Source organism: Balaenoptera ricei, chromosome 14 (genome assembly GCF_028023285.1).
Source record: "Balaenoptera ricei isolate mBalRic1 chromosome 14, mBalRic1.hap2, whole genome shotgun sequence".
In the NCBI taxonomy this organism is placed as follows: domain Eukaryota; kingdom Metazoa; phylum Chordata; class Mammalia; order Artiodactyla; family Balaenopteridae; genus Balaenoptera; species Balaenoptera ricei.
In genome coordinates this window covers 36,063,320-36,075,357 of record NC_082652.1, presented here as the reverse complement: position 1 = coordinate 36,075,357, position 12,038 = coordinate 36,063,320, and the positions used below count along the sequence as shown (strand labels likewise).

General features: G+C 34.4%; 1 protein-coding gene across 2 annotated transcripts in view; it reads left to right on the top strand.

Annotated features, from left to right (window-relative positions):
• The window catches only part of SMCHD1 (structural maintenance of chromosomes flexible hinge domain containing 1), a 135,254-nt gene that overhangs the window by 70,416 nt on the left and 52,800 nt on the right, over positions 1-12,038 (top strand). For both annotated transcript variants that reach the window (XM_059894371.1, XM_059894372.1), the window contains 7 exons: positions 455-527; positions 2,522-2,661; positions 3,296-3,430; positions 5,397-5,624; positions 8,501-8,649; positions 9,577-9,665; positions 10,260-10,378. In XM_059894371.1, coding sequence (XP_059750354.1) covers positions 455-527; positions 2,522-2,661; positions 3,296-3,430; positions 5,397-5,624; positions 8,501-8,649; positions 9,577-9,665; positions 10,260-10,378 — 933 coding nt within the window. The remainder of the gene's footprint in view (positions 1-454; positions 528-2,521; positions 2,662-3,295; positions 3,431-5,396; positions 5,625-8,500; positions 8,650-9,576; positions 9,666-10,259; positions 10,379-12,038) is intronic.

The window sequence follows — 12,038 nt, the reverse complement described above, 5'->3', positions numbered from 1 at the left end:
TATATTTATCCAAACTAAGAAGTTAACATTGATATAATACTATTAACAAAACTCTGGGCTTTAACATTTCCCCAGTTTTTCCACTATTATTTTTCTCTTCCAGGATCTAATCTAGAACACCACATTGTATTTAGATATGTCTAGATATTGGGTTCTTTCCATTTCACTACTTTCCACATTTTTTATAGTGCCCATCCTAATTCTGATAATTATTCAGAGGTTATGCCTTTTGAATTCAAAGATAGTATTATCTATAAAGAAGCAATATAAATCAGTTTTTTCACCTGCATCTCTTTCATACATATATATGAAAATTTTAGTCAATATAAATTTGCTGAGTAGATTTCTATAATGGTATGAAAATGAAAAGCAAAAAGTAAATCAGAATTGAGGTAGTAAATTACTTAAGTATTTATTTAGGACTTGAATTTAATTAAAATAATTTTTTCAACAGAATTTTAATCTGAAGGTTATTCTTCCGGGTTTAAAAGAAGACTCACAGATTTTGAAAATTAGATTACTGCCAGGTAATATTACTTTAAGAAATATTCCTAATATTTAGCTTTTAAATAATATTCTTATGATAAAATATAATGACACTTATAAAGGTGAAGTGTTTTTTGGTTTGGTTATGGTACAAGTCTTGAAAATACATTTGAATGACAAACATAGCGCTAACAGAAATGACCAGTTAAAAATAAAAGACAGGAAAACATTTAGAAAGACTTGAGTGAAGTTCTAAAAATAATCTTGGGAGAAAAATGTGAATATTGAAACTATATTGGGGAGCTATTCTTAAGGATATACTAATTAGACTTATATTAGAACTGGCTCTGTCCTTTACTTTTTGTTATATAACTAAATATTTAATATTTTAAGAAGAAAAGTTTCTTATGTTTTTATGTTGTTAATTTGAATAATGATTTATCAACTCGAAAATGAAGTTGCAGTAAAGTTAGGGTAGAAAAAGCCAGCTAATTTGAGAATCAGTCTATTGTGGAGGTTCAAAGAGTATATTCTGGCATCGGCCCTTCTGCGTTTGGATCTAAGCTCTGACACTTAGCAGTGAGGTACACTTGTTCTGTGCCTCGGTTTTCTCATGTGTAAAATGAGGTAATATGTAATTCACAGGGTTTTTGTGAGGATTAAATGAGTTAATGTGGGCAGCCCTTACTTTGCATGGTTTCGGTGGTAACTGAGTGGAGGATACACTTCCAATATGCATGAGTTCTCATTAACACAGTACTGTGCAGAGTGAGAAGTGCATATGCTGCACAACACCTAGAACAGGACTTGTTATGGAAGTTTTAGCTCTGATATTAACAATACTGTGATCATATCTTTGTCCATGTATGACCTTTTGTACTGGTTTTAATGAAAAGAAACAAAATAGCTATTTCCTTTCACAAATTTGTGTAATTTGAGCTTTCCCTGAGGCATGAATTGATTTAGAAGTAAAGATTGGCCCATTGGTAGAAGTGTAAGAAAAAAATTGTTACGTGTTAATACTTACTTACAATGCTTTTATTTTAAGAGGTTAGCTAAAATGTATGGGTTACTCAAATCTACTCAAAGGAAATTCTTATTAACCAGATAGTTCTGATATTTTTTTAGAATTTGAGAGTGAAGGTGGTAAAGTAGGAAGTGGGACTGTGTAGTGATAATGGTCAAGAGGTTTCAAATTACAAAACTAGGATCTAACCTGAGTCTGCCATTTAGTAGCCATGTGACCTGGACAGAATACTTAATCTCTCTGGGTCCCGGTTTCCTCATCCATAAAATGGGGATAATAATATCACCTTCTTGATCAAGATCATTGTAAGGATTCTGAGAACAGAGTTGGCATATGGTAAAAACACAAATATTAACTGATAAAACTGTTCTTTGTAAACTTGTGTTCCCAGTGTTTAGCATAAATTGTATTTTAAAATATCAGTGTTTATAGGGCACATCAGGTCATCTTGCTGCAGAAGTATAAACCCTCTTTTATTAGTTTAGGGAAACTTGTGGTGCAGTTTGCTTAGGATATCAAAGTGTTGTGGGCAGTCTAACAAGTAAGTAATCTGGTTATGTCATTATATGAACTGATCCTTTGAACAAAATTACCTGAGACAGGTATGTAATGTGCCTGAGAAATCAGTCTCATTGTGTAAAGTTAAAAGTAGTAAATAAAAAAGTAGTTTAATAAACTTTTACTTTTATTCTTGAATACTTTTTTCCAGGATCTTTTTAGTATTTCACATGTTTGGGTGATTTCTAACATGAGTTATCACCGTGTCTTAGCTTGTTACATAAAACTAAGTCTAGACATCAAACATTTTAATATAATTGAGACCACTCTCGTGATGTATAGAATATATGCTTTTGGGGGATAGAAATGATTAAACATGGATATTTTTTCTCTCTTGGCATTATTTAAAAGATATTAAAACTTGAAATGTTAAAAGCTGTTTCTTTTGCTATTTTAACATTTCAGTTTTAGAAACTTGAATCTCTATTTTATTATATAATTTTCTGGTAGGTCCCCCTCATCGATTGAAAGTGAAACCTGATTCTGAAATTTTAGTTATAGAAAATGGAACAGCTTTCCCATTTCAGGTAGAAGTTTTGGATGAATCAGACAATATAACAGCACAACCCAAATTGATTGTTCATTGTAAGGTAAGCTGTTATAAGATAAGAATATGTAGATTTTGAGTCCCGTGGTACTAAATGGAAATCACTAAATCACTATATCTTTTGGCTCCTTTATAGTAGCCTTATATGTATCTAGATTGTGTAATGATTATTCCATGGAGAAATTTGTGGGCTGTCTCATTGTCAATAGTTTTCAGCATCCCTAAGCCAGTAATGATGCCAGCTGTGCCAAGTATTGGACTGCAGATTCCTCCCCTCTCCTTCCTTAGTCCATCCTCCTCATTTCAGATGAAGTATTTAATTTATGAGTAGGATGATGGAAATATCCTTTAGGATTGGGGATGGATGGATAAATGAATACGAGTAAAAGAGCACAAAAAGGAAAGGAAAACCCAAATAGGTGGAGTTAAAAAAAGAAAGAATAATGGTTGAGGAAGTTGGTTTTTCTTCCAAAATCAACAAATTTTACCTAGAATTGTAGAAACTTACTCTTTTCATTCAGAAATTGTCTAGAATATTAGTGAATTATATTTATAGTTTTCTAATTTATAGCCAGAAATAGTAGCTGTACTAAATTGTTTGAAAATTTAAATAACTGTTATTGAATAGTAAGTTACATTTGATTGGGGTCTTAAATTATTTTGTATGCTTCCAATAGTTTTCAGGTGCTCCAAACCTTCCACTCTACGTTGTGGATTGCAGTAGTTCTGGAACCAGTATTTTGTCAGGACCAGCAATTCAAGTTCAGAATATCAAAAAAGACCAGACTCTTAAAGCAAAAATTGAAATACCTGTAAGTTGTTACTGTTATTCATTGGTATTATATTGAGTCTTTATACAAATATTCTTTAGCAGCTTTATAATATTTTATGTAAAGTTGTTTGACTTTTTAAAATGAGATATCTGTGATTCTTTTAGCCAGAGGGAAGAAAAGGCAAAAATAAAATAGTATAGTAAATAACATTTTGTATCAAATATTAGTAATTTTCTTGATCAAACCTTTTATAATATCTATAGCTATTATTGATTACATGTTCCTAAAATTAATTTTTTCCTATATTAAAATATGACAATTATCAGTTTTATTTTATTCTCGTTTCTTATAGTTTACACTTGTTTGTTAGAAAGTTCGGTAAATGCCCCTATGGAACCACCACTGAAGGATATATGAATATTTAATATGTGTGTATAATTAACAAAATAAATACATGGTTTTTCATTAGTATTTTCCTATAAAGAGATTGCTGTGTTAATGTGCCAGTAGGACACTTGTTATTGGATATACATCATGGCTGAAGGTGAAGCCAGCCTAGAGAAGGGCAGGCAGTTGATATAAGCATTTGGTTTCCTAAGATTGCTAAATGGGATAACAAATACTTATACAAGTAAAATACCTAAATGTGATTTCTTCATAATTGATATGGTTAGTAGATGATAAATTACCTGATCGGTTGATTAACCAGTGTTTTTTCTACTAAGTATATATCAGCTAACATATCTTGAGCCTCAAAAGGGTAAAAGCTTTTATTTTTTTACATTAGAATGAAATGATTTGACTTTATTCTAATTCTTTTCTTTTGAAGCTGGTTATATTTGATAATCTTCAAATATTTGTTATGCATTTCCTTTTTTCAATAATGTGGGCAACATATTTTTGAGCATACCATCTTGCAAAAGATCAGGAGATTCAGGAAAAAGACTTGGAGTTAGGGAGAAATCTGGGCTTGAGAGCAAGAGAGCATTTACATATAATTATGTAAATACTGCAGAGCAGCAACAGGCAGAACACCAAGAGTCCTGGTCAGTTAACACAAAGACCGAGGTATATCTTGTAACCTGCAGTTAGAACATATTATCCAAAAGCAGTGACTCTTAAGTTTGAGCCGGGCAAAAAAATGTGCTTATAATAGAGGATGGATTATTTGCCTGATACTCTGTGAGGTAGGAATTTTGAATATGTCATTGTTCATGTGAATGGGCTTCAGTAAAATGACTGCAACTGGGTGAGGAAGGAGACATGAGTGAAGTAGGATTGTAGAGGTATTTTAAGCTTAGACTTATATGCATTTTTTGTATCCTGTGGAATGCACTATACCTGGATTCTGAAATAATTACGTAATGTTTTAACTTTGTGTGCCTAAAATCAATTTATGTAGCACACCAGCTCATCTATACTGATCTTTGGAACACTGATGTGCCCATAACAAATTATAAATATGCCAGCTCAACCTTTAGGGGCATCTAGAGTCCTCATCTAGCTACAAGCAACTCTGTCCACTCACCCCAATGTAAAATGAATTGAAAAAGCTCTAGAAGGTCATTAAATAACATATTTTATGGCAATATTTATCTTTAATTTATGGAAAATTCTTAATTTATTACACCATTATTTTTATTAATAAATGCTGGTCACCAAATCTGTGTCATATGATTAAAATTTCACAGGTTTGCAACACTTTTAAGTAAATTTACAAATGAAGGGGAAGGAAGTTCTTTTAAGTCCAAATATGCTAGTTTTTGGTTTTAAGAATGTGGCCACTGTCATTATTTATAACTTGATGGTATAAAATATGGAATTATTGATACTATAGTATCCTCTTAATGAGAAAATCTATGAATGTTAACAGTATGTAAGATGATCTCCCATAATATTGGAAATAAATTCTTAAGCAATATGGAAGATTCACCATTAAAGCCAAAAACTGTGTTTTCAATACAGATGTCATTCAGTATATATTTGTGTTTTCCTCTCTTCCTAGAGTTGTAAAGATGTGGCACCTGTGGAGAAGACTATTAAGTTGCTTCCCAGTAGCCATGTTGCAAGATTACAGATATTCAGTGTAGAAGGACAAAAGGCAATCCAGATCAAACATCAGGATGAGGTTAATTGGATAGCAGGAGATATTATGCATAACCTTATTTTTCAAATGTATGATGAAGGAGAAAGAGAAATCCATATAACATCAGCTTTAGCAGAGAAAATTAAAGTAAGTATCTCAAACAGATTGTTTATTTGCAAGAATTCTGTTCATTTTTTTGCTTGGAAGACTCTGCACAAGTTTTATAGGCTATCCTCTAAGAAGAAGCTTATCACAGAAAAATAGTACTGTTATATAAAATCCTGGACTAAGTAAGATATTTTTTCATGCACCAGATTGAAATGTTGAATGATACATGTGTGATAAATTCATGCTTAGAAAAATGATTTTGACACCTAAACAAAATTCCAGTCCTGATGAACTGTATTTCTGTACTCACAATCAAGATCACCACTTGACCAAAGCAGTGTTTGTCTGTTTTTAAAATTTTATTTATTTATTTATTTATTTATTTATTTATTTATTTATTTATGGCTGTGTTGGGTCTTTGCTGCTGCACATGGGCTTTCTCTGGTTGTGGTGAGCGGGGGCTACTCTTTGTTGCAGTGCACGGGCTTCTCATTGTGGTGGCTTGTCTTTGTTGTGGAGCACGGGCTTCAGTAGTCGTGGCTTGCAGGCTCAGTAGTTGTGGCACACGGGCTTAGTTGCTCTGTGTCATGTGGGATCTTCCTGGACCAGGGATCGAACCTGTGTCCCCTGCATTGGCCAGGTAGATTCTTAACTACTGTGCCACCAGGGAAGTTCCCAACCAAAGCAGTGTTTTTGTAGCTATTCTGAAGGCACTAAATAAAAAGTCTGTTAAAGGAAAATGGTAAAACAGTATTGTTAACTACAGACCCCTGATTTGGCCATTTGAAATTGGTATAGCAGTCTCTAAAAGTGTGATCCTTAGACAATGCTTTTGTCAGTTCTCAGTAGCTTCAGATGGTCCTCATAGACCTGCCATCTAAATGTATCATTTGTACCTTGATAGGGTAAATCTATGTGTTGAAACTTTAACAGCTCACTTAACAGAGAACCAAATCAAAATGGTTAGATTTTTTTTTTTAATTTATTTTATTTATTTATTTATTTATTTTTGGCCATGCCGTGTGTCTTGTGGGATCTTAGTTCCTCGACCAGAGATCGAACCTCGGCCCTTGGCAGTGAAAGTGTGGAGTCCTAACCACTGGACCACCAGGGAATTCCGCTCTTTTGCACTGCTGTATTCTGTAGCCATCCTGAGTCTCCAAATACAGGATCTGATATTTTAAAAGAATTGTTTACCAGGATTCAGCTGACATTATTTTTAAAATCTTATTTGGAATAACCCTTGCTCCAGCCAGTTTATTTTCCTCTCCGTAATGAGGGAAGGGAGGATTTCGAGATAAATAATCCTTATCCTGCTTGGAAGGGAGGCAAGCCATTTTTATCTCTGTCAGCAGATTTGAAGGCAAGTAGTTTAAAAGTGGTACCAGCAACCTGGCTTCTGAACTGATTCCTTGCTTTCTCATAATGTTTCCACAGTTTAGTTTCATGTTAAGGGTAAGGAGAAACATTGACTTCAGAGCCTTTTTCTGTACATAACCTTCTTTTTGCCATTCTCTAAGCTCATGGCCAGCTTTTGACACATTTTGCCTCAATTCTAGTAGTTATATATTTATTGGGTTCCAAAGATTTTAAAACATGCACCTTTATTGATAATAAAGGATATTAAATACTTTTATTAAATGTATATGCTTAAAGTGGTTTTGTAGTCTTTAGAGAATTCTCCAGTATTGAGGAAAGTCAACCCAAACTGACCTAGGAATTCATTGAAGAGAGAGCACAACTAGGGTGAGAGAAGAAAGCCTTTTTGTGTAACTCCTGCTTGCTGCTTCCATTATTTTAAAAAAAGGAAAAAAAGGTATGATAAAGAATAAAAAGACGGTTTAAAAAGATTAAAAGGTAACTAAGAGGACTTCCCTGGTGGCGCAGTGGTTAAGAATCCGCCTGCCAATGCAGGGGACATGGGTTCGAGCCTTGGTCCTGGAAGATCCCATATGCCGCGGAGCAGCTAAGCCTGTGCGCCACAACTGCTGAGCCTGCACTCTAGAGCCCGCAAGTGACAACTACTGAAGCCCGCGCACCTAGCGCCCGTGCTCCACAACAAGAGAAGCCACCACAATGAGAAGCCTGTGCACCACAAGGAAGAGTAGCCCCCGCTAGCCGCAACTAGAGAAAGCCCGCGTGCAGCAATGAAGACCCAACGCAGCCAAAAATAAATAAATAAATTTATAAAAAAAAAAAAAGGTAACTAAGAACAGCATAAAGTAGGATTAAAATATTAGAATATCAATGATTTAAGAATCACAGCTATAGAAGGCTAAAAGCATAAAGTTGAGCTAAAAATTCTTAAATAGAAAGGATTGGAAGTTTAAAAGGATAGCGTAGGGTAATCAACTTAAAAAATGGATCCGGTAACAAAATATGGAATTTAAGAGATGTAAAGTTAAAATTAGAGCTGAAAACATTCCAGAGTAGATTAAGATCAAGATGTGGCCAGGATGGTAATTACATTAGTGGATTTAACTTGTTTTCTCACCTTGCTGAATCAGGTCCACTTAGATCTCATTTAAAACCTGTATTAATAAGATTCTTTTCAAAAAAAAAGATTGACTATTACGTCTCAGAATTGATCACATGATTTGATTAACATGGTTTTTTTAAAACTATAATGACCACAGTGATAATCTTGTGGCAAAAGCTAAAGAAATGACTTAGGAATATTTATTTTATTGCATTGAAAGATACGGCAACATTATCAGGAAAGACAATGAGGAAGATACTTTTTTATTATAGTAATATATGAACGACCATCATTTCTGGTCATAAGGGGCATTTCTTTTTCCTTAGGGGTGGGGAGGATGGGTTATAATTTTAAGAGTCTTTGGTAAGATAAGTGGCAGTTGGAAGGCATTAGATTAAGCTTTATATTATTCTTAAATATATAATTTTTCTTCTAGGTTAATTGGACTCCTGAGATTAACAAAGAGCACTTACTACAGGGTCTGCTTCCTGATGTACAAGTACCAACATCTGTAAAAGATATGCGCTATTGCCAGGTTTCATTCCAAGATGATCATGTGTCTTTGGAAAGTGCATTTACAGTAAGGTTTGTGGGCATATTATATTTTGAGGTATTTCAAAATTCAGCATATGGCAACAAAAGTGCTTTTCTCCAAAGCACACATGCCAAAGTTGTTTTTTAATATAGAAATTTTCACAATTTTTTGGAAATAGGTTGTCTTCGGAATAAAGCTTCACTGAAGATAGTGATTGATTCTTAATATTGTTACAAGCTTCTGCTTAATTGACCCTCTAGTATCTGTCAGAAATAGAACTTTTGATAAAGGAAAGCCCTCCTAGGACAAGCAACAGTGAAAACTCCTGCAGAATGACAGACATGAAAAGTCCAAAAGATACAGTGTGATCAGTCAGTGTGTTGTTCAGAAGGAAGAATGCTTTCATTGGTTAGTGATGATTTTCAAAGCTGAGTCCACCTGATAGAAAAGGGGAAGATTTAAGTAACTATATTGAAAACCTGTCCTTCACCCTGGCCTGTCAGTTCCTCGGCTGCCTCTTTTTTAATAACCTTTTTCACTTTAATTCCTCTACACATTTCCATACTATTCCAACACTTAGAATAGCTCCATGTTTGAGATAAAATTGTAAGATGTACAACTCTTCAGCCAGAGACAGATCTCTTGATGGGTCATTCTTACAGACCCATCTGTTTTCTTTCTCAGTGCTCTCATGGCATAAGTTCCTTTTAATCCAGCATAGATAACTGTAATCTAACACATGTGTGTGTGTGTGTGTGTGTGTTTTTGTCAGTATTCTCTACTCTCTTTGCAAGCTATCTTTTCTCTATTTCCTTTTGGGTTAATAGTTATGTTATATAAATAGAGGTATTTAGAGGGGTGTTACTTTAAGTTTTAGAAAATGAATGTTGTATTTGTTACTCTTTAGCATATTTAAACTAATTTTTTTCTACAATTAATGGTGCAAGTAAGGCGTTTAACTTGTTAATCAATTGCAGACCACTTCCTGATGAACCTAAACATCTAAAATGTGAATTAAAAGGAGGAAAAACAGTACAGATGGGCCAAGAGCTTCAAGGAGAAATAGGTTAGTATGGCCTGCTTTCTTTCTTTAAAACACTTCTATAATATGTCCTTATGTTCATGTTTTGTCATACATAATCTGAAAGGAAAACTTGGGATTTATATACGGTTTATGGTTTAAATTCCATTGTTGGAAAGATTGAAGCTTTTCCCTGTCTTTGCCTATGGTGACCTAACTGTGAAATCAGTTTGGCAAAAATAGTTTGTTGAAAAGAATGTTGACTTTTGTTAGAAATGTTAATAGTTAATATTAAGAGTAAAAAGTAAATATATTAGTGGGTTCATATGTATCCTGTATTTTTCTTATATCTAGAATATTACATAATACTAAATTATTTCCTTCAAATGTTCATGGTAAAAAACTTGATTAACATCAGCATCATGTTAAATATGTAAATATAAGTGTACTTATGTATATTCTTATTATTTTTATAGTGATTATAAAAGAAGTGATTATAATTACTTTTTACCAAAAAGATACACAAGAACAAAGTTAGAATGAGTTTCTAAGTATAATTTTAATTGTATAAGTGTGTTTATGGATATTTGTATATTTTATTAAGATACTTTAAAATTAAACTTCCTCCCCCTTTTATAGTTATAATAGTTACAGATCAGTATGGAAATCAAATTCAGGCATTTTCACCAAGTTCTCTATCTGCCTTGGGAATTGCTGGGATTGGACTTGATAGCTCACATTTGAAAACTACTTTTCAGGTATGGCTGTTTTCCATAACAGTTGGCTTATTCCATTCAGTTTATATATAACAAAAAGTTTGGGAAAAACAAAAATAAGAGAGACTTGATTTCAGTGTTTACAATGAAAAATTATAAAAGGCATTAAAATAAGTTTCATGGGCTTCCCTGGTGGCGCAGTGGTTGAGAGTCTGCCTGCCAATGCAGGGGACACGGGTTCGAGCCCTGGTCTGGGAAGATCCCACATGCCGCGGAGCAGCTGGGCCCGTGGGCCACAATTACTGAGCCTGCGCGTCTGGAGCCTGCGCTCCGCAACAAAAGAGGCCGCGATAATGAGAGGCCCGCGCACCGCGATGAAGAGTGGCCCCCGCTTGCCACAACTAGAGAAAGCCCTCGCACAGAAACGAAGACCCAACACAGCCATAAATAAATAAATAAATAAATATTTAAAATAAGTTTCATAATGAAAAATTTTGAACATATGCAAAAATAGAATAAATAGTATAAGTAATTCTCATGATCCCATCAGTCAGCTTCAACATTCATCAGTTCCCCCTTATCTATCACTTTGAAGCAAATTCCATACATCATATCATTTCATCCTTAAGTATTTTGATATGTATCTAAAGATAGTTTTTCATGTAGCTATTTGAGTAAAATTTCTTGGTGCTCAGTCCCTGCATTAAATAGAATGCTTGGGAGAAAACTAGTGGTGAAAGTTTGCAGCTGTGCAGTTAATTGAGATTAGCTTGAAAAATAAGAACCCTGGTGGAATTATTTCAGTTTAAAACAAGCAAGGAAACACAATGTATTCTTCTTGGAGAGATTAAAGACAGTTTTCGAGAAAAGATGTTGGAGTTGAGCCTTCAAGGAACCTACCAGGCTTGAGTAGGTCAAAAAGAAGGAATGCTAAGCCCCAAGTAAAGTTGAATCCATTTAGGGCATTTAATGGTTTTTAAAACTCTTCTTCCTTTTGGAGCCTCCATTATACCTTTTACCCGACAGAATGATCATAATAGCCTCCTTGTTGCCCCTCCCACCTAGAATTTCTGTTTCCACTAATCTGCTGGGCTATTATTTTCTAGTTTTCAGAACATCACTTTCACTATATCTTAGCACTGCTGAGGAACTTTTAATGGTGTTTTGTTTACTGTAAAAGATAAGGTTTGATCTTTGACTTTCAGGTTCTTCTCTTGTCTAGCTTCACCCTCTGTGTAGATGAAGTCAGATAGTAACTGCTGTTGTACATGAACTATCTCTGCTTCCTGTCGCCTTACGCACAGACTCCCATCCTCTTTCACTAATTATTCCTAAATTGTAACCTATCTTCCTACATCTTGTTTCCCCCGTCTGTTAGATTCCCATCAGCGTATAGACATGCTATAATCTATTAGATTCCCATCAGCATATAGACATGCTATAATAAAAAAACCCTCACAGCTTTCTTGTATGGCCCTCTTTCTCTCCTCCTTTTTACAGTACAGCTCCTTGGAAGAGTTGTATATACTCTCTGTTTTCACATTCTTGACCATCATTCCCAGGCAAGCCACTGTCGCTCTTTTTCTGCCCTGTGCCACCTGACCAAACCTAGTGTCAGTTTTCAGTTCCCATCTTATGCCACCTATCAGCATTTTATACTGTAAAGTTAGACTCCATCTCCTTAGGGTGGCCTAAAGTACTC